This window comes from Macaca mulatta, chromosome 3 (assembly GCF_049350105.2).
Source record: "Macaca mulatta isolate MMU2019108-1 chromosome 3, T2T-MMU8v2.0, whole genome shotgun sequence".
Classification (NCBI taxonomy): Eukaryota; Metazoa; Chordata; class Mammalia; order Primates; family Cercopithecidae; genus Macaca; species Macaca mulatta.
Window position 1 is genome coordinate 183,800,333 of NC_133408.1, and position 27,894 is coordinate 183,828,226.

Genomic DNA, 27,894 nt, shown 5'->3' on the forward strand with positions numbered 1-27,894 from the left:
AAGATAGTGGCCTCCAGCTACATCCATATTGCTGCAGAGTACATGATTTTGTGCTTGTTTATGGCTGCATAGTATTCCATACACCACATTTTCTTTATTCAGTCCACTGCTGATGGGCACCTGGATACACTTCATGTCTTTGCTACTGTGGATAGTGCTGTGATGAACATATTAGTGCAGCTATATTTTTGGAAGAACAATTTATTTGCCTTTGAGTATATACCCAGTAATGGGATTGCTAGGTAGAATGGTAGTGCAACTCTCAGTTGTTTGAGAAACTCCAAACTGCCCTCCACAATGGCTGGACTAATTTGCTTTCCAACAGTGTATAAGTGACCCCTTTTCTCAACAGCCTCAACAACATCTGTGATTTTTGGACTTTTTAACAAAAGCCATTCTGACTGGTATGATATGGTATCTCATGGTGGTTTTGATTTGCATTTCTCTGACGATTAGTGATGATGAGTATTTTTCATATGCCTGTGAGTTGCTTATATGTCTTCTTTTGAGAAGTATCTGTTACGTTATTTGTCCACTTTTTAATGGGGTTATTTACTTTTTGCTTATTGATTTAAATTCCTTATAGGTTGTTCAGGATATTAGACCTTTGTTGGATGCATAGTTGTGAATATTTTCTCCCATTCTGTGTGTTGTCTGTTTACTCTGTTAATAGTTTCTTTTGCTGTGCAGAAGCTCTGTAGTTTAATTAGGTCCCACATCTCAATTTTTGTTTTTGTTTCAATTGCTTTTGATGACTTAACCATAACTTCTTTACCAAGGTCAATATTGAGAAGGTATTTCCTAAGTTTTCTTCTAGGATTTTTGTGGTTTGAGGTCTTACATTAAGTCTTTAATCCATTTTGAGTTAATTTTTGCTTATGGGGATGGGTAGGGGTCCAGTTTCATTCTTCTGCATATGGATAGCCAGTTTTCTTAGCACCATTTATTGAAGAAAGGAGTATTTTCCAAATTGCTTTTTTTGTTGACTCTGTTGAAGATCAGATGTTTATAAATGTGTGACTTTATTTCTGGGTTCTCTACTCTGTTCCATTGGTATACGTGTTTGTTTTTGTACCAGCACCATGATTTTTTGGTTACTATAGCCTTGTAGTATAGTTTGGAGTCAGGTAATGTGATACTTCTGGTTTGTTCTTCTCGCTTAGGATTGTTTTTGCTCTTTGGGCTCTTTTTTGGTTCCATATAAATTTAGAATAGTTTTTTTTTTTTTTTTCTAATTCTGTGAAAATGATGTTGGCAATTTGATAGTAATAGCATTGAATTTGTAAATTGCTTTGGGCAGTATGGTCATATTAATGATACATTTTCTTCCAATCCATGAGCGTGGGATGTTTCTCTCTTTATTTGTGTTGTCTCTGATTTTTTTTCAACAATGTTTTGTAGTTCTCCTTGTAAAGGTCTTTCACCTCCTAAGTTAGCTCTATTCCTAGGTATTTTATTCTTTTTGTGGCTATTGTAAATAGGATTGCATTCTTGATTTGGCTCTCAGCTAGAACATTATTGGTGTATAGAAATGCAATTGATTTTTTTTTACATTTATTATGTATCCTGAAACTTTGCTGAAGTAGTTTATCAATTCCAAGAGCCATTTGGTGGTGTCTTTAGGGTTTCCTAGGTATAGAATCATATCGTCAGTAAAGAAAGATAGTTTGACTCCTTTTTTCCTATTTGGATGCTTTATATTTCTTTCTCTTGCCTAATTGCTCTGGCTGGGACTTCCAATAGTATATTCAATAGGAGTGGTGACAGTGGGCATCCTTTCTTGTTCCAGTTATCAAGGGCATTGCTTCCAGCGTTTGCCCACTTAGTATAACTTTGGGTGCTGGTTTGCCATAGATGGCTCTTACTATTTTCAGGTATGTTCTTTTGATGCCTAGTTTGTTGCAAGTTTTTATCATGAAGGGATGTTTAATTTTATTGAAGGCTTTTTCTGCATCTATTGAGATGATCATATGATTTTTGTTTTTATTTTGTTTATATGGTGAATTACATATTTATTGATTTGAATATATTGAACCAATCTTGCATACCAGGAATAAAGCCTACTTGATCATGGTGAATTAACTTTTTGATAGGCTGCTGGATTCAGTTTGCTAGTATTTTGTTGAGGATGTTTATATCTATGTTCATCAGGGATATTGGCCTGAAGTTTTTCTTTTCATTGTGTCTCTACTAGAGTTTGGTATCAGGATAATGCTGGCTTCATAGAATGAATTAGGAAGAAGTTGTTCGTCCTCAATGGTTTGAAATAGTTTCAATAAGATTGGTATCAGTTCTTCTTTGTACATCTGGTAGATTATGGTCGTGAATTCATCTGGTCCAGGGCTGCTTCTATTGTTGTTGGTAGATTTTTTTATTACTGATTTCCGAACTCATTATTGGTCTGTTCAGGTTTTCAGTTTCTTTCTGGTTCAATCTGAGAGATTGTGTGCTTCCAGGGACGCATCTATTTTCTCTAGATTTTCTAATTTGTGTGCTTAGAGGTGTTCATTATACTCTCTGATAGTCTTTTGTATTTCTGTGGGATTAGTTATAATGTCATCCTTGTTATTCCTGGTTGTGTTTATTTGGATCTTCTCTGTTTTTTTCTTTGTTAATCTAGCTAGTGGTTTATCAATATCATTCTCTCAAAGGACAAACTTTTGGTTTTATCAATCTTTGTATGGATTTTGGTGTCTCGATTTCATTCAATTCTGCTCTGATTTTAGTATCTTGTGTCTCTATTTTCATTTATTTCAAATAATTTTTGTTTTATCTTTAATTTTGTTGTTTATCCAAAAGTCATTCAGAAGCAAGTTGTTTAACTTCCAAGGAATGTGTGGTTTTGAGATGTCTTTTAGGTGGTAATTTCTGTTTTTATTGCCCTGTAGTCTTACAGTGTGCTTAGTATGATTTCCTTTTTTTTTTTTTTAATTTATAGAGACTTGCTTCACAGCCAACATGTTGTTGATATTAGAGTGTATACTATGTGCAGACGAGAAGAATGTGGTTGTTGGGTGGAATATTTGGTAGATGTCTGTTAGGCCATTTGGTCAAGTGTTGAGTTTAAGTCCAGAATTTCTTTGTTAGTTTTCTGCCTTAATGATCTGTCTAATGTTGTCAATCAGATGTTGAAGTCTGTTATTCTGTGGCTGTCTAAGTCTGTTTTTTTGGTAACTTTTATTTTAGGTTTGAGGGTACATGTGAAGGTCTGTTAGGTAAACATGTGTCAGGAGAGTTTGTTGTAAATATTATTTCATCACTCAGCTATTAAGCCTAGTACCTAATAGTTATCTTTTCTGCTCCTCTCCCTCCTCCTACCCTCAAGTAGACCCCAGTTATTTATAACTCTTTTCATCAGTCTAGAGAAAGTCGTTTATGAAGGTGGGTGCTTCCAAAGTTGGGTGCATATATATATGCATATGTATAGATAGATTTAGAATATATAATATATGTATGTATTTCTATATAATAGTTGTCTTCTTGTTGTATTGAATCCATTATCATTATATAATATTATTCTTTGCCCATTTTGACTATAGTTTATATAAAATCTATTTTATCTGATATAAGACTAGTGATCCCTGTTCTATTCTGTTTTCTGATTGCGTGATAGATCTTTCCTCACCCTTTTACTTTGAGCTTATCCGTGTTGTTACATGTGTGATGGATCTCTTAAAGACAACAGATAGTTGGGTCTTATCTTTTTATCCAGTTTTCTCTATGCTTTTAAGTGGAATGTTTAGATGGCTTACTTTCAAAGTTAGCATTGCTATGTGAGATTTTGATCCTGTCATCATATTGTTAGCTAGTTGTTTTGTAGACTTGATTGTATAGTTGCTTTATAGTGTCTTTACTTCCCCAAATATGCCTGATCTCATCTGATTTCAGATGATGTAGTAATTAAAAAACAATAATAACTTTCCTGAAGAACTCCACAGGCTCATGTGATCTTAGCAGAAATTTCTACCAATGTTTACAGAAGAAGTAATATTAATTCTATCCAGTGTTGGCCAGAAATAGTAGAGGAAAGCTTCCAATTTTATTTATGAAGCTAGTAATATTCTCCAAAGCAATATCTTTCTAGAATATAGATGCAAAAATTCTTAACAAAATACTTGCAAATAAAATTAATAAATGTATAAAAAGTTATACAGCATGATCAAGGCAAGATTTATTTCAGGAATGTAAGACACGCAATGTTTGAAAATAAATCAATGTAATTCACCATATTAACAGTCTAGAAAAGAAAAATTACACGATTATATCAATTCTTGCAGAAAAAGCATTTGACAAAGTTCAATACATATTTCTGATTAAAAAATCCCTCAGAATAATGGGAATAGGAGGGAACTTCTTAGCTTGATGAAAGTGTCAACAAAATGTCTACAGCTAATGCTCTACTCAGTGGTAAATGAGTGTTCTTTCCCAAGATCAGGAAGAAGATGATGATATCTTCTCTCAATTCAACATAGTGCTAAACATTCTATCCATGTAATAAAATAAGAAAGAAAATAAAAATGTATAGATTTGAAAATATGAAATAAAACTGTCTGTATTTGCAGATAGAAACATAATTGTGTACACAGAAAATCCTAAGAAATCTCTAAAAAGTTTCTAGAATTAATGAGTTAAGCAAAGTTAGAGGATACAAGATAAATATACTGCAATCTTGTATTTCTACATGCTAGTAGTGAGAAAGTCGACACTGGAATTCAAAGTATAATACCCTTTATAAGAGCTCAGAAACAAAATAATTAGGTAGAAATCCAACAAATTATGTACAGGAATTACAGAAACATGTAGAAAGCTACATAATCTTAATGAAATAAAGTTTTAGTAAGGATTTAAGTAACTAGAAAGAAATACTATGTTCACAAATTAGAAAACTCAAAAGAGTAAAACTTTTAGTTCTCTACAAATCAATATATGTGTTTAACATATCAAAGTTTCAGTAAGAACAAAAAATAACAAAACAAAATAAAAAAAGAAAACACAAAATTTCAGCAGGATTTCTTTTTGTAAATATAGACAAGAGTATTTTACAATTTATACAAAATAGCAATGACAAAGAATGTAGAAGAGTTAATAACAACTTTGCAAAAGGAAAATAAAGTGAGAGGAAGCAGTCTATGCAATTTTAATATTTATTATAGATTTACAGTGATCAAGTCAATATTGGAATGCAAAGGAATAGACACATAGATAACTGGAGCACCATAGAAAAGCAGGAATAAACCCACACAAAAACAATCTACTGACCTTTGACAAAGGTGCAAAAGCAATTCAGTGGAGGAAAGATAGCCTTTTTGACAAATGATGCTGGAGAAATTGGCCATCCATAGGCCAAAAATAACTAGATAAATAAATAAAAGCAACTCCATTGACCTTACAACTTATAAAAAAGTTAACCCAAATGGGTCATATACTTAAATGTAAAATGCAAAACTACACATTTTTTTTTCAAAAAAAAAAAATAAGAAAAACACTTTGAGATGTAGAATGGGCAGAATTCTTAGACTTGAGACAAAATGCAAGATCCATAAAATGAAAAATGATAAATTGGACTTCAAGAGTTAAAAACTTCCTCTATGAGAAAGAATCTATTAAGAAGACAAAAAGTTAAATTATAGACTGGGAGAAAATATTTACAAACCCAATGTCCAACAAAGTACTGCTTTCTAGAGTACATAAAAACTCCCAATATCCAACAGTAGAAAAGCAAACAATCCAGATAGAACTTGGACAAAAGACATGTAGAGGTATTTTACTGAGTAAGATATACAGAAGGCAAATAAGCACATATGATTTTCAACATTATTAACTGTTAGTAAAATTAAAAGAAAAACCATCAGAATGACTAGAGTAAAAATGGCTGACAATAGCAAGTGTTGATGAGGATGAAGAAAAACTGGATCATTCATCCATTCCTGGCGGAAATATAAAACAGTGCGGTCATTCTGGAAAATGGTTTGGCAGTTTCCTAAAACAACAAGCAAAAAACCCCAAGACCTAATCAAGCAACTACCAGCAATTGTATCCCTGAGCATTTATCCCAGTGAAATGAACACAATGCTTACACAAAAACCTGTACATGAACATTTGTGGCAGCTTTATTAATTATTGCCTGAAACCAGAAATAACCCAGATGTCCTTCAACGTGAGTATGGTTAAATAAAAGGTACCTACAACAGAATATTTCTTAGCAATAAAAAGAAATGAAGTATTGACATACATGAAAACCTAAATGAATCTTCATAAAATTATGCTGAGTGAAAAAAGCCAATCACAAAAGGGATTTACTGCATGATTTCACTTATAGATCATTCTTGAAATGCCAAAATTATAGATATGGAGAACAGATAGTGACTACCAGAGTTATGGAGAGGATGGGGCAGGACAGAATTGGGTTGGGTATGGCTATGAAAACATATCAGCATTAGGTTTTCTTGTGGTGATGGAAATGTTCTGTGTCTTTAACATATCGATGCCAATATCCTGGTTATGATATTTTAGTATAGCTTTGCAAGATGCTACCATCGATGAAAACTGGACAAAGGGCACAAGGAATACTTCTGTGTTATTTCATAAAATAATGCATGAATCCACAATGATCTGAAAATACAAAGGTTAAGTGACAATAAAATTTGAAGAGCTGTAGAAATGTCATACTTTCACAAAATTAAGGATTTTGGATGATCTTGATTCTTTTTTATTTTATTTTTGCAATAGCCAGTAATACTTCCTTTTACCAACTTTACTCAGATTTGCAGTTTTCAATATGTCTATGTGATGCTACGATAATTGGACTTTAAATTGTACCATAAGAAATGTACTAGCTTCCTCTGACTTTTTGGAATGACCTAAGACTTCAGTAAAGGTGTTACGGGAGAGAGGAATGGAGGAGAACAGCTTTCCACTGGGAGAAGAAGGGCAGAAGCGAGGTCCTGCCCTTGAGAAATGGGAGTGGTGACAACAATTAACATTCTAAGGCTCCTAAGGTGAATCCGTCCACTTACATTGTCAATGGAGCCGCTGCCAAGCTTCGTTAGTCAGGCCTGTGTTCTGGCTGTTTTTGGAACTCTTGTCAACTTCCTCCCAGCAGTGTTTCTCATAATCACAATTAATCTTCAGTGATTTGTGAGTTCAGGAGCCCAAGGAGTTTGGGATATCTAATCTACATGGTCTGTCACTTTGTTGGAGGAAGGCAATCTTTAGAAGCCAACTTAAACCTAGAATGAAGTAGACATGCCTATTTTGTCAGGCACTGATTAATCTTAGAGAGTCTTCCACAGAATGTGGGATTGTAGGTTTAGAAGGGAATGAAATAGAAATAATTTGACTTCTTAGGGACTTTGGATTAGGAGTATGGGACATGGCTGGTAAAAATCGTCTTATCCTAAGTATTATAGCAAATGTAAAATAACTGCTTTGCAGAAGCTTGAGACTTGGGTACATTTTATTTTCAACAGACTTCTCAATTTCGATATTTAGTACTGACCTAGAGAGAGAATAATACTTAGAGAATCCCAGAAGTATAAAATTTTTATTTAGGTATTGATATTGATTAGTAGGTGGTAGGAATATTAGTATAGTACATTTCCAAGTAAGATAAATTGCCAATTGCTTTAAAGCTTCCTATTTCAATTATTTCCCTAAGGGTTTCATCTACACAAAATTATGATTTTCCTTTTAATAACAGATAAATGGAAATGTAAGTTGATTAATAGCTTATTCAAAGAACTTTGGCACTCAGAGAGTGAACTAGAGCTAGAATTTAGGTCTCCTAAATCTTATTCTAGGGTTGGTTTTCCTAGAATTGGCTGTAGGGATTGCACTATGAAGACTTGCTAATGGAAAGAATTATACTTTATACTGCAAAAGAATGCCCTATTCTTCCTAGAATTGGCTGTAGGGATTGCACTATGAAGACTTGCTAATGGAAAGAATTATACTTTATACTGCAAAAGAATGCCTTATTCTTAACTACAGGTGGCAAGAGATATAAAGAAGGTGAACATTTACGCAATAAGACCATAGTAAACTATGCTATCAAAAGTGAACATCAAGGTTGCACCTATTTTAGAAGCTGGATCTAAATAATTGGACTCTGGTATGTGAAAAGTCAGATAATCAAACCAGACTGAAAGAAGATAACAAGATCCCAAAGAGGAAAAAAAATTGTTCTTTCAGGATGTCAAACCTATCTTTGAGATATTCATCATCCAGAGGGTCCTGGGGTTCTTTGTTTCCAAACATTAGGATAGTGCAAATATTCCTGCTCATGGTGGACGCGCACTGTATTTACATCAACCAACTCTTCAAACACCAGTCAGAGAAATCTTTCTCTAAATGAAGGTGCCATTTTTCTTGACAGTTCAACTTTATAAAGGTATGACTGGCGGGGCGCGGTGGCTCAAGCCTGTAATCCCAGCACTTTGGGAGGCTGAGACGGGCGGATCACGAGGTCAGGAGATCGAGACCATCCTGGCTAACACAGTGAAACCCCGTCTCTACTAAAAATACAAAAAACTAGCCGGGCGAGGTGGTGGGCGCCTGTAGTCCCAGCTACTCGGGAGGCTGAGGCAGGAGAATGGCGTAAACCCGAGAGGCAGAGCTTGCAGTGAGCTGAGATCCGGCCACTGCACTCCAGCCCCAGCGGCAGAGCGAGACTCTGTCTCAAAAAATAAATAAATAAATAAATAAATAAATAAATAAATAAATAAATAAAAATAAAGGTATGACTTTGAGTTGTTTTGACTAGTAGAAAGAAACATTTGCCTTTTTTTGCTCTGTTTCTGTATTTAGGCTTTCACTTGTCCCAGCCAAGATTATTTAGAACCCCAAAACAGAAGGTCAAATATGTTCAATGCTAAATAATTAGATTCTCTCCATTTACACAAAAAACCATAACTGACTACAATTGAACTTTTAAATTATCTGTATTGTTATATAAAACATTTTATAAATTAGGAATCTAAATATTTGTTTTTTGCTTTTATCGTCTGTCATAGAAGACATCGTGGCTCTGTTCACTGTTTAACTATTAATAAAAGTTAATAACAGACAGTATATGATGGTACTTTTAACTAGGGCAAACAAAAGTAATATCTTAACAATGAGGAGTTGGTCTTTGCTATCTATACCTCGTGTCTAATTTTTCCTACAATTTAAATGTCATTCCTCATCTCTACCCATTTGTAAGGGTCTCAGTTTTCTGCTCTTGCATGACTTATTTTAAAGGATCACAATAAGGCCAGGTAATTCATATTTTTAAAATTCCATTTAGAATAATTCCATCTAAAAATTCACAAGGAAGAAAATTTCAATATAAAATAATAAATTACTAATATTGGAATTTCAGTCATTATTGATGACAACAAGGAGATAATTTGTAGCAGAATATTTTAATGGCAACTTTCTTATATCGCTTATTGTGTTCTATTTGTTCTGACCACAAAAATTACTCTATATCCACCAGAATTCATAAAGCAGGCATGATGAAGTCTTTTTTCCTTGGTTGTCATGTCTAAGAACATGAACCTCAGAGGCATGTCATTTTTCAATACTATGTTCTGAACAGACAGAGCACATTCTTTATTTTTGAATAGATAAATCTCAAAACAGAGAGAGAGGTATGGTTTGAGGTGTGTCCAGTATGAGGATAATAGGACTCAGCAGATGTCAAATTGGATTTTATTGATTATTAAAGGAAAATGAGGTGCTTTCAAAAAGATAAAACAGCTGGAGTTGGGATGAGTACTGAGAAAAGAGCACAAAAACAGGCTTGTAGAGGAGGAAAATCTCAACAGAACTGACTCTTACCTGTGCTGATGTTCAAAACTGGCTTTTGAACAAAAGCTGCGTCCTTAGCCCTATAATAAGACTAGGGGGATGAGAAATATAAAGGTGAAAATTTACACAACAAGACCATAATAAACTATGCTACCAAAGGTGAATGTTGGAGATACACATATTTGAGAAACTGGGTCTAGATAATTGGACTCAGATGTGTGAAAAGCCAGGTAACCAAACCAGAATGCTTTGTACAGAGAAAAATGGATCAAACGTTCTCAAAAATCTATCTTTTTTGATATTATCTTTCACTGATGTTGATTTTCAATGAGAAACAGGCTTTGGAATAGTTTCAGATCCCCTGAAACACTGAAGTTGAGTAGACCAAGCTTTAGACTTCTGACACCAAGTGTTTGGATATGCAAAACACTATCTAGCAATTATTTCATTCTTCATTCTGAAGACAGATTAGGAATCCGTCTCTATTTAGCTGAAAACTGAGTCCAAGATAATGAGGAGATGGTGTTAACTGTGGGTGTGTCAAAATCATCTAACACATTTCCTCCTCCATTTATCTTTTTAAATGCTGACACTATTTCTATTTTTCTTTATCTACCATGAATCTAAGAAGGGACTCTATGGCTAAAAACCAGGAATATTTGGATATCAGTTATTTTAAAGTTAAATTATTTTAAAATGAAGGCAATGCTAAATATAGTCTTTCATGGATTAAAAATAATTAGCTGACATACTTGTGAATGGTATTTAGCATTAGGGGGACATTTTAGTAAAATACTTTGCTCTAAACACATACATGGTAGTAAATGCTACAACTAATAAAATAAAAGATAGGGTAGAACTTACTATCAAGAATTTGGACACTCTTCTGTCCGGAATATACTTAATCCTGTAGTCAGACATCATAAGATATGTTTGTGCATGGTTATAATTTAGGTATGAATATATTTTAGGATAATCAGTTTGGAGTACAGTGTAAGGTGGTTTGGAGTTGGCACAGGGCAAATCAGGGAGATTCATAAAGAGGTTGTTGTATTTCATCAGATGGAGAGTGATGGGGCATGTGTTAAGGCATTAGCAGTGTGAATGAAAACTAAGGAGAGATGGGAGGTATGTAATACAAGAATACAAGAAGCTGATGTATTCCATGCAGGGGCGAGAAAGAGAAAAATTAAACGTGATACATTTAGTTCCGTTGATAGAAATATGGGAGTCAGGTGGTTGTAGAGACCTGACTCTACAAGTTGAGCCTACGGTGAAATATTTAGAATACATTCATTAAGCTGTTGAAGGAGGCAACTGAACCTTTGGAGAGAAGTATAGGAGATAAATGTAGAATTGAGATTGGGCCATATAGAGTTGATAATGATTATTACAGTTAAGCCCTTCAAGAAAAAGCTATAGAAAGGAGAAAGCAAGTTCTGAGCACAGAAACTTAGAAAATACTTACAGCAATGGAATAAGAAAAATTTGAAATAATTATCCAGGAATACAGAAAAAAAATAAGTTTGGAATAAAATCAGGACGGAAGAGTTTCACAGAGTTGAGAGTTTTAAGAAACACATAGTTAAATAGGTTAAAAGACAAACAATGAAGGTAGAAGGAAGGTCTCTGGATATGATTTTTAGGAACTACAAGTGACCTTTAAGAGTGCAGTTTCTATAGATTAGTGAAGATGGAAATTAGATTTTCAGGGCCTAAAGAATGAATGTTATGAGGAAATAAACCCAACAAGTGGATATCAATCATTTGGGAACGCTGGATGTGAAAGAAAAGAGAGAATTAAAATAATAATTATGTAGCAAAAGGTCTTCTCCCCAAAAGAGTCTGTATAGTTTTTATAATGAGCAAGTGGGAGTCCATCAAGAGCAATAAAACCAGAGGATGCTAGAGGGGGAATAAATGAAAGAATATGCTACTGAAAGTTATCAAGGACATGAAATGAAAGGCCAACCAATTATCATCACTAAATGATGAGCAATAAAGTGGTTCAGTCATTAGTGTAGCAACTTTAGAACTTCAATGCATTAGGTTTCACCAACATATCTTTCAATTAACCAATATTTATCCATATTTTACAGATAAAGAAATATGAAGTGCATAAATGCTAAGTAGTTTGTTCCAGGTCTCAAGAAGCAGAAAGGGATGTGGATTATTTGGCTGTGAGGCTCTTGCTTTTTCTAGGATGTGATGCTGTCATTCAGTCATAGTGAGACAAAGGCTGTAGTAGAGAGATATGCAGAGTGGGTGAGAAGAGCATATGAGTCATGGGCTTGCATGTTCTCCAGGCAGCTGTCATAGTGCAGCAGAGGAACAAATTTTGTGATAACAATTTGTTCAGTGTCTTTTACTCCACTTGCCAGGTCAGCTCTTTGAGGACAGGGAAATGTAATACTCACCTTGAAATCTCAGCATCTAGTAAAAATGGCACTTCATAGTTGTTTGCCAAATTAATTGAAATGAAATATCTACTTTGGAGGCAGATCTGCTATATAGTCAACAAAGCTTACCAGACACGTTTTTCCTTTTATGCTAGAAAGCTTAAGCAGACATTTTCCTACCATCTTTTTTCTGAGACCCTATGCAAAGGCTTTCTTAGAAAAATAAAAAGAGTGAGTAGGAATAAACAGAACAATAGAAAAATAAAAACAACAAGATATATTTACCACTCCCCTTCCTCTTTTACCAGAGATTGAAAGAGCCTAAATCCTCAGTAAGACCCAAAGTTCCCAGGAACTTCAAATAGTATAAGTTACCTCCAAGACTTTAAATATATTAACAGTTTTTCTTCCTTTTTCAAAAAGTCTGAACTTGAGGGGATATAAGGGGAAAGCTCGTTTGTTACTTTGTCTCCCCCAGGGTAGAGGTCATATTACCACCAATATCTGTACTACCAGAGTACTACTACCTAACATACCTTTCACCAACATACCTTTCGATTAACCAATATTTATCTATATTTTACAGATAAAGAAATATGAAGCACATCAAGGCTAAGTAGCTTGTTCCAAGTCTCAAGAAGCAGAAAGGGATGTGGCTTGTTTGACTCTGAGGCTCAGTTTATGAAGAGGTTTCTCCATGAGTTATGTATATTTGAGCTTATATATTCTAGTGAGTTATGTAATATTATCCCATTTTGAACATAAAACATTAAGTTTATAATCCAAATCACACACCTGGTAAGTCATAAAAAACAAGATTCACATCCAGATTCTCTAATACCCTGTCTTTCCATTGTTACTATGCATCTGTCTCTTCTGAATCTTTTCTGGTAATTTATTTATACATTTCATCATGTTTGATGTAGTAGGTATATGCAGGGTAGTCCTTGAGATTTGAACCATGTTTGTCTTCATTGTTTATCATTTTACCTACCATCCTTCCTCGCCTAGGTACTATATGGAAGGATGTTCAGTATGCATTTGAAAAGAAGGTGTATTCTGCTGCTGTTGGATGGAATGCTCTGTATATGTTTGTTAGGCCTATTTGGTCTAATGTGTTTTTCGTGTCTAATGTTTCCTCATTAATTTTCTGTCTAAATGATTCATCCATTGTTGAACATAGCATATTGAAGTCCCCTACTGTTATTGTGTTGCCATCTATCTCTCACTTCAGATCCTTTAATAGTTCTTTTATTTATTTAGGTGCTCCAATGTTGGGTGCATATATATTTACAATATTTATATCCTCTTGATGAATTGATCCTTTTATCATTATATAATATTTTTCTTTGTCTGTTTTTTTTGTTTGTTTTTTGTTTTTGTTTTTTTTGAGATGGAGTCTCGCTCTGTCACCCAGGCTGGAGTGCAGTGATGCAGTCTGGGCTCACTGCAATCTCTGCCTCCCAGGCTCAAGTGATTCTCCTGCCTCAGCCTCCTGAGTAGCTGGGATTACAGGCATATGCCACTGGACTCAGCTAATTTTTGTATTTTTAGTGGAGATGGGGTTTCACCATGTTGCCCAGGCTGGTCTCGAACTCCTGACCTCAGGTGATCCAGTTGCCTCAGCCTCCCAAAGTGCTGGAATTACAGGCGTGAGCCACCATAACTAGTCTTCTTTGTTTTTATAATTTTGACTTAAAATCTATTTCTCTGATATATGTATAGCTATCTTGCTGTATTTTGTTTTCTGTTTGTGTGGATTATCTTTTCTCATCTCTTCCCTTTCAGTACATGTGTATCCTTAAAAGTAAGCAGAGTCTCTTGTAGGCAGCATATAGTTGAGTCTTCTTCTTCTTTTTTTTTTTTAATCTGTTCAGCTATTCTATGTCTTTTTTATTGGAGAATTTAGTCCATTTAGTCCAGTTTCATTTGAAGTAATTATTGATAGGTATGACTTACTACAACCATTTGTTAATTGTTTTCTGTTTTTTTTTTTTTTCTTCCTCACTCTCTTGCTGTCTTCCTTTGTGGTTTTAGTGGTATGTTTTGAATTAATTCTATTTTTGTTTTGTGCTTTGACTAAATATTTTTGCTTTGTGGTTACCAAGAGGCTTACATAAAATATCTTATAGTTAAAACAGACTATTTCAAGCTGATAACAGCTTAACTTTGATTGCATCCAATAACTTTACACTTTTAGTCCCCCAGCCACATTTTATGTTTTTGATACTGAAATTTACCATTACTTTTTTTTTTTTTTTTTTTTGATACCATGTTTCTCTCTTGTCATCCAGGCTGGAGTACAATGGTATGATCTCAGTTCACTGCAACTTCTGCCTCCCGGGTTCAAGCAATTCTCCCCCTGTGCCAGCCTTCCAAGTAGCTGGATTTACAGGTGCCTGCCACCACGCCCAGCTAATTTTTGTATTTTTAGTCGAGACAGGGTTTCCCCATGTTGGCCAGGCTGGTCTCAAACTCCTGACCTCAAATGATCCGCCTGCCTCGGCCTCCCAAAGTGTTGGGATTACAGGTGTGAGGCACTGCGCCTGGCCCAGAATTTACCATTACTTTTAATGTGTATATTTTGATAATTTATTTTAGCTGTAGTTGTTATTAGTAATTTTGCCTTTTAATACTTGTACTAGGGATATAATTGCTTTATATACCATCATTACAGTCCTAGAGTATTCTGAGTATGGCTCTGTTTTACTTATATTACTGAATTTTCTATTTTTGTAAGTTATATGTTATTAATTAGCCACATTTTGTTTCAGATTAAATAACTTTCTTTAATAATTCCTATAAGGCAGGCCTAGTGGTGATGAGCTCCCTTAGCCTTTGTTTGTCTGTGAAAGTTTTTATTTCTTTTTCATTTCTGAAATGCAGATTTTTCTGGGTAAAGTATTTTTGATTGGCAAGTTTTTTGCTTTCAGCACTTTGACTATATCATCCCAACCTTTCCTGGCCGGCAGGATTTCTGCTGAGAAATCTGCTAAGAGTTGTATTGAAACTCATTTATATGTGATGTGTTTCTTATCTCTTGCTCCTCTTAGAATCATTTTTTTTTTGTTTTTGTCTTTGAATTTTGATAGTTTGATTATTATGTGTTTTCCAGAACTCCTTTTTGGGTTGAATTTGGTTGGAGATCTCTGAACTTCTTGTACCTGGATGTTGGTTTCTGTCTCCAGATTAGGGAATTTTTCAGCCATTATTTCTTTAAATATGATTTTTGCCCCTTTTTCTCCTACTTCTCTTCTGCAACTCCTATTATATAAAGGATTGGTCTCCCGTAATTCCTATAGGCTTTCTTCATTCTTTTTCATTCTTTTGTCTGTTTGCACCTCTGACTGGATAATTTCAAATGTTCTCTTTCAGCTCACTGATATTTCTTCTGCTTGAGTCTGCCATTGAAACTTTTAATTGAATTTTTCAGTCCAGTCTTTTTATTCTTCATCTCTAGGATTTCTATTTGGTTCTCTTTTGTTGTTTCTACTTATTTGTAAAACTTCTCATCTTGTTTGTGTAGTTTTTCCAAATTTTATTTAATTTCTATTTGTACTTTTTTTAACTTAAAATGATTATTCTGAATTCTTTGTCACTCCATAGATCTCCATTTCTTTAGGGTCCATTATTAGCACTTTATTAGTTTCTGTTGGAGGTGTCATAACTCCCCAGTGCTTTGTAATCCTTGTGTCTTGCATTGTTATCTTTTCATTTGAAGAGGTACCCCCTCCTTCTGGCCTTTACAGGTGTTCTTTGGCAGGGCTAGACCTATACTATTTAGTGTAGCCTGTAATTCTTCAAGGACCAGCTGGTAATGACCCTGGGCAGGCAAAGCTAACTGTGCATTTTCTACCTGCCTGGGATGCTGCCTTTGCTCTGATATTGGCTGGGGCTATTGACTGGTCCTGCTGTCTGGCAAGACCACTGACTGGGCTCTGTTATCACACAGAGCTACTGACTGGGTGCTTAAATATCTTCTGGTCAGACTAGTCACAGAATTTATTCCCTGGCTGGAAAATTGTGCTTTCTGGGATTGTGGGGAAAAGAAAGAAAGATCAGCCTGTTACTGTGTCTATATAGAAAGAAGCAGACATAAGAGACTCCATTTTGTTCTGTATTTGAGATGCTGTTAATCTGTGACCCTGCCCACAACCTTGTCCTTGCAAGAGACATGTGCTATGGTGACTCAAGGTTTAAAGGATTTTGGGCTGTGCAGAGTGTGCTTTGTTAAACAAGTGCCTGAAGGCAGCTTGCTGGTTAAAAGTCATCACTGTTCTCTTAATCTAAAGTACCCAGGATACGCACACTGCCAAAGGTCACAGGGACCTCTGCCTAGGAAAGCTAGGTATTGTCCAAGGTTTCTCCCCATGTGATGGTCTGAAATGTGGCCTCGTGGGAAGGGAAAGACCTGATCGTCCCCCAGCCTGACACCCGTGAATCGTCTGTGCTGAGGAGGACTAGTACAAGAGGAAAGAAGGCCTCTTGGCGGTTGTTGGCAGTTGAGATAAAGAAAAGCATCTGTCTCCCGCCCGCCCCTGGGCAATGGAACATCTCAGTATAAAACCCGATTTTATGTCCTGTTTACTGAGAAAGGAGAAAACCACCTTTGGGCGAAAGGCGGGACTTGCTAGCGCAATGCTGCTCTTTATGCACTAAAAAGGTTTATGGAGATGTTTACAAATGCATATCAAGGCACAGCACTTTTCCTTAAACTTATTCATGTCACAGAGATCTTCATTCATATGTCTCACTGCTGACTTTCTCCCTACAATGATCCTATTATCCTGCCACTTCCTTTTCTTTAAGATGGTAAAGATAATTATCAATAAATACTAAGGGAACTCAGAGACCGGTGCCGGCGTGGGTCCTCTGTATGCTGAGCGCCGTCCCCTGGGACCACTTTTTCTTTCTCTATACTTTGTCTCTGTACCTCATTTCTTTTCTCAAGTCTCTCGTTCCACCTAACGAGAAATGCCCACAGGTGTGGAAGGACAGGCCACCCCCTCAGGGATTTGCCGTTGGTCAGGGCTATAGGCTGAACTCCAAAGTTAGGAGAAGTTGCTGCTTAGAATGATGGGGGTCAGAGGCTACACTCCTTAGAAAAGCACAGTGGAGGGTTGCTTGCTTGTTAAGGTGGAGCTTCCCTGTGGGGTTTCTTCCCTGTAAGATGGACTTTTGGCTGAATTGAGTTTGACTTCCCAGGTCAAGCAGGTCTAGCCCTCATGCTTCTCTGAAAGGCATATAGATGTCCTTGATGGGGCTTTTTAGCTGAGTAGAGCCGTGGATTGACTTCCTGGGTCAAGCAGATCTACCTCATGTGTCTTTCTGAAATGAGTGGAGGTGTGTATCTCCTTGTCTTGGCAGAGGTCACTGGTGTGGGCTCTGAGACAGGACATGGGGACTAGCTATCTAAGGCCTCAAGCTAGGTTGCATTTCCTACCATGCTTCTGAAGATGACCAGCTTAGCTTTGTAAATGAACGATGAAGTTGACTAGTGTCTCTGATTGGGCACCACAGCTAGCAAGAATACAAAGGTAACACCATGATCTGTGTGCTAGTCACTACGACCTCTGCCTCCTTTCTTTGTTTCTACTTGACACCAGGTAGTCTAGCTATGCTGTTACCTCCAGTGTTCTCCATGAGGTAAGCCCAGAGTGGGATTTCTGAGAAGCATCTGGGAATACTAGAGATGCTGAATGACTGCCTCTAGTTTTCTTTTCCTCTACTAAAAACCATGGGCCCAGGAAAACCCTCTTTGTCTGGTGTTGTGTTAACTTTGGCAGGGGGCAAGGTGGCAGGGTTGAAGTGAAACTATGCTTCTTAGCCTTCTAATTCCATTTTCATTCCATTGTGGTTGTCTCACGTTAGTGTCCAAGTAATGGAGTTTTAAAAAAGATACTCTGGTCTGGGGATAGTTGTAGCTGAATGTTCTGTAGAGAAGGGTAGAGTCTGGGACTTTCTATTCTTCGTTTTTGCTGACATCACCAGAAAACAAACTCCCTGCCCTGGATACTGAGGTAAGTGAGTAAAGAGGTAAAGCTTACAAAAATTGCACTGCGTTATGTACAGGCTTTAACTGGCTTATGTGAGTCCATACCATGTCCTTATGAAAGCCCTACTGTCTCTCTAATGCAAAGTAAATACATTGTGTGTTGGAAACAAGCCTGTTATCTTGGTCTCGTGAATTATCTAAAATATTTGGCCAAGGCTGGAATGTCGTATACAGTATGCATTCCTAAGAAGTTATTCTTGTGATTCTTTGATTCAACAGCTTCTGTTTTTTTCTGACTCTTTCTGCAGATTAATATTCCTCACATTTTTAAATGGAAATAGATAACCAGACGTGGGTGAGAGAATTTATTCTTCTTGGCTTATCCAGTGACTGGTGCACTCAGGTCTCCCTGTTTTCCCTGTTCTTGGTCACATACCTCATGACAGTGCTGGGGAACTGTCTCATTGTCCTTCTGATCAGACTGGACAGCCGACTCCACACTCCCATGTATTTCTTTCTCACCAACCTCTCGCTTGTCGATGTCTCCTATGCCACAAGTATAGTCCCTCAGCTGCTGGCACATTTTCTTGCAGAACATAAATCCATCCCATTCCCGAGCTGTGCAGCCCAGTTATTTTTCTCCCTGGCTTTGGGTGGGATTGAGTTTGTTCTCCTGGCTGTGATGGCCTATGACCGCTATGTGGCTGTGTGTGACCCCCTCGATACTCGGCCATCATGCATGGAGCACTGTGTGCTAGGTTGGCCATCACATCCTGGGTCAGTGGCTCCATCAACTCTCTTGTGCAGACTGCTATCACCTTTCAGCTGCCCATGTGCACTAACAAGTTTATTGATCATCTATCCTGTGAACTCCTAGCTGTGGTCAGACTGGCTTGTGTGGACACCTCCTCCAATGAGGCCACCATCATGGTGTCTAGCATTGTTCTTCTGATGACACCCTTCTCCCTGGTTCTTTTGTCCTACATCCAGATCATCTCCACCATCCTAAAGATCCAGTCCAGAGAAGGAAGAAAGAAAGCCTTTCACACGTGTGCCTCTCATCTTACAGTGGTTTCCCTGTGCTATGGCACAACCATTTTCACTTACATCCAGCCCCGCTCTGGTCCCTCAGTCCTTCAAGAAAAGCTGATCTCTGTCTTCTATGCCATTGTTATGCCTCTGCTGAACCCTATGATTTATAGTCTAAGGAATAAAGAGGTGAAGGGGGCCTGGCATAAACTATTAGAGAAATTCTCTGGGATAACATCAAAGCTGGCAACTTGACTCGTGAACATCACTTTGAGGAAAAGCTTTGCCTCATTGTTCTCCACCCAACTCAGATATGGCAAGGATAAACTATGTTGCTCTGGCAACCAGGAAGGAGATGATGTAACATGTACTGGGGATGTTATGTAGGAGGCTGAGTGGTTGAGTTGGATGCGGTGTGGGATGTGGGGATAATTTTATATCCCAGCAGTATGATTAGTGGAGTTAGCTACTGCTGTAACAGAACCTTCCACAATTTCTCAATCTCCACTCTTATGTTCTGATAAAAACTGAAAAAAATACTACTTACTGTTTTGGTTTGTCACATTATTTATAATCATAGACCTATTCATACATCTTACCTTGGAACAGTGGTTCTTATTTATTGACATTTTGTGAAAGGTTGTAGTGTTTGCATTTAAAACAAAATGCATTTTCACATTTGAAGACTCACTTAAAATAATTGGTTGTTTATGTAGCCACATACAGTAATTATGAGTCAACATTCCAAGAAGGATATTGTTGTCAAGGCTTATTAAAATGATTTTGTGCAGGACTTTCTAAATGTGAACAAAATGTTTTTCTGTAAGTGCTGGAGGTAATTCAGTGAAGAAATATCAACTAAAGTTCTTGTTTTGCCCTGATAGGGTTAAAAAATGGTTGTTTGTAATGAAGACTATTATTAGCCAAGGAAAATAAAAGTTTCAGGCACTACTTCACAGTACTCAGTTTGAGAGGAATTTTACACATAAGAGGTATTGTTTAACATATTAAAATTGTCCAATCTCAGGAAAATTCACAAACTCTATTTTTGAATGTTTAGAAACAAAATAAGCAATAAATTAAAAAAAGAGAATTTTAGACCAATATCCCTGATGAACATCGATGCAAAAATCCTCAATAAAATACTGGCAAACCGGATTCAGCAACACATCAAAAAGCTTATCCACCATGATCAAGTGGGCTTCATCCCTGGGATGCAAGGCTGGTTCAACATTCACAAATCAATAAACATAATCCAGCATATAAACAGAACCAAAGACAAGAACCACATGATTATCTCAATTGATGCAGAAAAGGCTTTTGACAAAATTCAACAGCCCTTCATGCTAAAAACGCTCAATAAATTCGGTATTGATGGAACGTACCTCAAAATAATAGAGCTATTTATGACAAACCCACAGCCAATATCATACTGAATGGGCAAAAACTGGAAAAATTCCCTTTGAAAACTGGCACAAGACAGGGATGCCCTCTCTCACCACTCCTATTCAACATAGTGTTGGAAGTTCTGGCTAGGGCAATCAGGCAAGAGAAAGAAATCAAGGGTATTCAGTTAGGAAAAGAAGAAGTCAAATTGTCCCTGTTTGCAGATGACATGATTGTATATTTAGAAAACCCCATTGTCTCAGCCCAAAATCTCCTTAAGCTGATAAGCAACTTCAGCAAAGTCTCAGGATACAAAATTAATGTGCAAAAATCACAAGCATTCTTATACACCAGTAACAGACAAACAGAGAGCCAAATCAGGAATGAACTTCCATTCACAATTGCTTCAAAGAGAATCAAATACCTAGGAATCCAACTTACAAGGGATGTAAAGGACCTCTTCAAGGAAAACTACAAACCACTGCTCAGTGAAATCAAAGAGGACACAAACAAATGGAAGAACATACCATGCTCATGGATAGGAAGAATCAATATCGTGAAAATGGCCATACTGCCCAAGGTAATTTATAGATTCAATGCCATCCCCATCAAGCTACCAACGAGTTTCTTCACAGAATTGGAAAAAACTGCTTTAACGTTCATATGGAACCAAAAAAGAGCCCGCATCTCCAAGACAATCCTAAGTCAAAAGAACAAAGCTGGAGGCATCACGCTACCTGACTTCAAACTATACTACAAGGCTACAGTAACCAAAACAGCATGGTACTGGTACCAAAACAGAGATATAGACCAATGGAACAGAACAGAGTCCTCAGAAATAATACCACACATCTACAGCCATTTGATCTTTGACAAACCTGAGAGAAACAAGAAATGGGGAAAGGATTCCCTATTTAATAAATGGTGCTGGGAAAATTGGCTAGCCATAAGTAGAAAGCTGAAACTGGATCCTTTCCTTACTCCTTATATGAAAATTAATTCAAGATGGATTAGAGACTTAAATGTTAGACCTAATACCATAAAAATCCTAGAGGAAAACCTAGGTAGTACCATTCAGGACATAGGCATGGGCAAAGATTTCATGTCTAAAACACCAAAAGCAACGGCAGCAAAAGCCAAAATTGACAAATGGGATCTCATTAAACTAAAGAGCTTCTGCACAGCAAAAGACACTACCATCAGAGTGAACAGGCAACCTACAGAATGGGAGAAAATTTTTGCAATCTACTCATCTGACAAAGGGCTAATATCCAGAACCTACAAAGAACTCAAACAAATTTACAAGAAAAAAACAAACAACCCCATCAAAAAGTGGGCAAAGGATATGAACAGACATTTCTCAAAAGAAGACATTCATACAGCCAACAGACACATGAAAAAATGCTCATCATCACTGGTCATCAGAGAAATGCAAATCAAAACCACAATGAGATACCATCTCACACCAGTTAGAATGGCGATCATTAAAAAGTCAGGAAACAACAGGTGCTGGAGAGGATGTGGAGAAATAGGAACACTTTTACACTGTTGGTGGGATTGTAAACTAGTTCAACCATTATGGAAAACAGTATGGCAATTCCTCAAGGATCTAGAACTAGATGTACCATATGACCCAGCCATCCCATTACTGGGTATATACCCAAAGGATTATAAATTATGCTGCTATAAAGACATATGCACACGTATGTTTATTGCAGCACTATTCACAATAGCAAAGACTTGGAATCAACCCAAATGTCCATCAGTGACAGACTGGATTAAGAAAATGTGGCACATATACACCATGGAATACTATGCAGCCATAAAAAAGGATGAGTTTGAGTCCTTTGTAGGGACTTGGATGCAGCTGGAATCCATCATTCTTAGCAAACTATCACAAGAACAGAAAACCAAACACCACATGTTCTCACTCATAGGTGGGAACTGAACAATGAGATCACTTGGACTCAGGAAGGGGAACATCACACACCGGGGCCTATCATGGGGAGGGGGGAGGGGGGAGGGATTGCATTGGGAGTTATACCTGATGTAAATGACGAGTTGATGGGTGCAGCACAGCAACATGGCACAAGTATACATATGTAACAAACCTGCACGTTATGCACATGTACCCTACAACTTAAAGTATAATAATAATAAATAAATTTTAAAAAAAACAAAAAAAAAACAAAATAAGCAATAAATTATGAGATAATTTATAAAACATCAAAGACATAGTTAATCTAAGAAATGACACTCTTTAGCCAATACCAGTGAAAAGAAGACAATTTTAGCATGAATTTTGGGGAGTCAGGATAGATGCCTCACCTGTGCAAATGTTACTTTCAAGTTTCCATATTAAGGATATTTCTTATTCCTTCTCACACATACAACAGAGCACTGGTCAACTTTCTAAACCTAGTTATCTGAGCTCGAGAGTGGGCCTCACTGCTGCTAAAATTTCTAAATAATACAAAAGAAGAAGAAACAAATATATAAGGTAAAGAAGGGGAAAGAGGAGAAAAAATATGATAGTAACTGATCATCTCACTTCCTTGAAGTAATCTAAGTCCTGTTTCTTCTTTCAGTAAGTTAATTTTCTGTTCTTCCACTGGTAACCATGTTGTCACAGAACCTCAGGTATTTAAGAAGGTTCATATAATCCAAAGCCCTTTTGAAATATCAGTTTTACCTTAATTACTATTCTGTCTTAAATTTTGCAAGGTAGGCAAGCATCCCCAAAGATGTCAATGGCAGCAAACTAAAACTTCTATTGCTGTTAACTTAAGCATTATCAATAGAGTGTCTAGTACGTGTCAGTGACAATGAATAGTTCTGGAGATTCTGTGGTGAATATGATACAATTCTGGGTTGCATAGCAGGGGTGATGGACAATGAAGCAATTATAAAGTAATGTTGTAAATATTACAGATAGGGTAAGCCCATCAGGGGTGTCACAGAAATCTTCCTGTTAAAACAAAACAACAGAAAAGATCTAGATTGAGACCAGGAAAGTGAGAGCAAGTTATCCAGATGACAAGGAATTAGAGCAAAGGAAAAACCTGAGCCAAAGTGCAGAGGGTGAGAGTTGAGTATCCAGAAATACCTGGAAGCTGTGCTTGTAGGGCAGAGAAGAGTGAGGAAGTAGTGAGGATGAAGTGGGTATGCATTGATTCATGGTGGGCACTGAATGCCACATTATCTTTCAACGATATCTTAATAGCAATGGGAAGTCAGTAATGATTTTTTTGTTTTTTTGTTTTTGACAGAGTTTCACTCTGTCACCCAGGCTAGATTACAGTGGTGTGATCTCCGCTCACTGCAAGCTCCACCTCCTGGGTTCACACCATTCTCCTGCCTCAGCCTTCCAAGTAGCTGGGACTACAGGCGCCCGCCACCACACCCGGCTAATTTTTTGTATTTTTAGTAGAGATGGGGTTTCACCATGTTACCCAGGATGGTCTTGATCTCCTGACCTCATGATCTACCCACATCAGCCTCCCAAAGTGCTGGGATTACAGATGTGAGCCACCGCACCCACCAGATGTCAGTAATGATTTTAAAGCAGAAGAATGGCTTGATAAATTTTACATTTCTGAAATATCACTGGCAAATGAGATAGAGGAATAAAAGATTGGAAGCAAGGAGTCAATCTCGTGGGCTGCTCCATTAATACCATTTAGACACTAGAGGAATCTGAACTAAGGGTGTGACGGTGATCTTAGGCCTGCAGGGCTGAGCTCAGCAGGCTGGGTGAGCATAGCCGGGTCAGCTCATGGTAAATCCCAAATGGAAAATATGGAGATCACTGAGTTTTGAAGCACAGGTGCAGATAAAAGGGGAAATTGCATCATTATCATTATAGCAAAAATTTCAAGTCTGATTACCCAGACATTAGGCCTTGATGACCTAGCTCACTATTTAGAAAAGTTATGCTGAGTATGGTGTAATGTTGAAGATACTGACATGAATGACTCACTCTTCAAGGCTTATTGAAGATTATTCATAATTATCTTCAAGGATTATTGACTTATGATGAGCTTCAAGGATTATTGACTTATGATGAGCTTCTATGAAATACAACCTGTCCCCTGCCTATATTTCAACCTATTCTTTGCACTACTTGTTTCTTGGATCAAGAGCAAACCAAGTTGGAAGGGAACTGGATCTCCAATCTGGATCAGATTCTGTGGTCTGGTCTGTTGAGGCTTAAGACCATGTGCTTCTGCTGAGTCCTCATAAGATGACCCTGGTTGGGCTCCTGCAGACAGGGAGTTAAGAAGTGTGAAGTGTGTGGTGTCAAGATGGAACAGACACTCCCCAGGCCTTATCCCTCCCTGTGGAGGGAAGTAGGTTGGCTTCCACAGACTTTCCTGAGAGATGGACTGGTCTGGGGCCTGCATGGCTGGGCTGCCATGCTGTATGCATAGTGTCTGCCTCTGGGTCCTTGTCTTCTGAGTTGTGAAATGAATAAAGATACAGCCAAAAACTTTTAAGAAGGGAATGCCCTTCTGCTCTAGTGATCAAGAAAGCATAGATGTGTATAGAAGAACTGGTTAGATAATTTCATATAAGGAGATTTAGGAGGGAAGAATTTTATAAGTGGCAGAATGAATATCAGTCAAATCTTAATAGTGAGAAATCATAGGTGTATGCAAGGGTATAATTTTTCCAAAGCTAAGGTTATGCAGAGAATTAAATTATCAGGCTAAATGTTTCCAAATGCGTATTCATTAGCCTGTATCCTAGGCTTCTTACTATCCAGGGCTTTCTTCTAAGGGGCTTGTTGTAGAGGTCTGAAATAAACCCGTGACTTCAGTTGTGACCTGATCTGATCAGTGTCTAATTCTGTGGCAGGGACTGGCTAGTTGCTAATTGGACTTATTTTTTTCTTCTCCTTGATACAGAATTAAACTAAATATGAGCCTATTTCTGAGGGCAGCTATGGCCACAGGACCAAGTTCTAACCACTAGAGCATGAATACACAGAAAATATGCCACCTCCAGACCTGGCTGGTTGAAACCTCCTGATCGCCAGCCTCTGGTGCTTATTGTCTTGCTCTGAAATCATCTCAATCTTGGGACTCTAGAACAGGGTGGGCCCAGGCAGTAGAAGAGTCCCTGGTGGACAAGGTGTGGGTCCGGAGTCACTGATAGGACGAGAGTTACCCAAAAGAACCACTTCACCAGTATCACCTACGTAAAAATTTTGTGTAAATGAGAAAGGTTTTTTGTGCTAACTGATGGTTATTTTAGAATTGCTTATTTCAGCAATTAGCCTACTGAAGAACACATAAAGATTTTTATTAATATAATCATTTCAGAAATATCCTTAGGATATCCATTTAGAACTATACTACTTATAAATTACAAATGCTTTTTGTCTTCAAGTAACTCACAATGTTATCTGTTTCTTATAACCTGGACTTTGTAAGTATTATAAATGTGTTTAGATGGCTTTAGATTTTCAACTTTTAAAGTAAATAACCAGTACCGAGAATGTTCAATCAAAAAGCTTCAAGTCTTTATGGTATAAACTGATGTTGAACCAACACTGCAAAGTCCGTAATTTGCATTTGATTTTTTTGAGCCTAAATGCTATGCTACTATTAATAAATAATAAGGAATACTTTTTTATATTGTATTCTTTATTAAGGTATGATTTATAGACTATGAAATTCACCCTTTTTATTCTCAGTTCTATGTTTTGAAAAATGCATGTAACTACATAAACACTACCACAATCAGGATATATGAGTTTCATTTCCCCAAACATACCTTTGTGTTCCTTTGTGCTCAATTTATTTTCTTGGACATCACTCACTGGTGATCACTAATTAGATTTCTGTCTTTATATGCTTGCCTATGCAAAATATCATATACATGAAATAATATATGTAGCATGTAGCTTTTTTACTCTGACTTTTATCTTTGCATAATGCATTGAGTTGCATAATGCTCTGACTTTTATCTTTGCATAATGCACTCATGATGTTACATGTTACAGTAGATCATTCTTTTTAATTGCTAACTAATATTCCATTATAGGCATGCATAATATGTCAATTTGCTATTTTGAAGTACATTTGCATTGTTTCTACATTTTATAATTGGACCAAAACTATTGTAAACATTCAAGTAAAGATTTTTAGGTAAACATAAGTGTTTATTTCAATTGGGTAAAATAAAATCTCCTGTAGGAGTCGTATGGCTAGGCTATATGCCAAGAGCATGTCTATGTTCACAAGAAAGTGCTGCACTACTTTTAAATGTGGTTGTACACTTGGCATTTGCATTTGCATCCATACTATCATATATTAGTTATTCCACATCATTGTCAACATTTACTAATGATAATTATTATTATAGTATTTTATTTCTAACTGACAAATAATACTTGTATATATTTATGAGATACAATATGATGTTTTGATATATGCGTATATTGTGAAGTAATTAAATCAAGGTAATTAACATATCCATCCCCTCATACACTTATTTTTTGTGATGATAACACTTAAAATTTATGCTCTTAGCAATTTTAAAATACGCAATACATCATTATTAATTATAGTAATCATGCTGTGCAATAGATCTCAAAATGTATTCCTTCTGTCCGAAAACTTTTTACCCTTTCACCAATATCTCCTTGTTTCCCTCTGTATCCCACCCCCACCACAACCTCTAGTAACCATCATCATACTCTCTACTTCTATGAGTTCAACTTTTTAAATATTTTTTTAAAAAACGTCTATTTTAGGTTTGGTGATACATGTGAAAGTTTGTTACATAGGTAAACACATTTCACAGGGGTTTGTTGTACATATTATTTCATCACCCAGGTATTAAGCCCCAGTTCCCAATAGTTATCTTTTCTGCTCCTCTTCCTCCTCCCATCCTCTCCTCTCAAGTAGACCCCAGTGTCTGTTATTTCCTTGTTTGTGTTCATAGGTTCTTATCATTTAGCTCCCACTTATAAGTGAGAACGTGCAGTATTTGGTTTTCTGTTCCTGCATTAGTTTGCTAAGGATAATAGCCTCCAGCTCCATCCACGTTCCTGAAAAAGACATTCTTTTTTATGGCTACATAGATGATTTCATTCTTTTTTATGGCTGCATAGATGTCAAACTATCTCTGCAAACAACCTGATTCTATATCCAGGAAACCACACAGTCTTGGTCCCAAAGCTCCTCCAGCTGACAAACCACTTTAGCAAAGTTGCAGGATACAAAATCAATGTACAACAATCACTAGCATTCCTATACACCAACAACAGCCAAACTGAGAGCCAAA

The 27,894-nt window shown here is 36.8% G+C and overlaps 2 protein-coding genes across 8 annotated transcripts in view; both read left to right on the top strand.

Moving 5' to 3' along the window:
- LOC708012 (olfactory receptor 2F1-like) overlaps positions 1–27,894 on the top strand; it is a 98,009-nt gene that overhangs the window by 15,207 nt on the left and 54,908 nt on the right. The window lies entirely within an intron of this gene.
- Positions 18,513–19,898, top strand: LOC100428924 (olfactory receptor 2F2-like). Its single transcript, XM_015135176.3, is given in 2 exon segments — positions 18,513–18,902; positions 18,905–19,898. Coding segments are annotated over 2 exon segments (951 nt in total). The 5' UTR covers positions 18,513–18,517; the 3' UTR covers positions 19,471–19,898.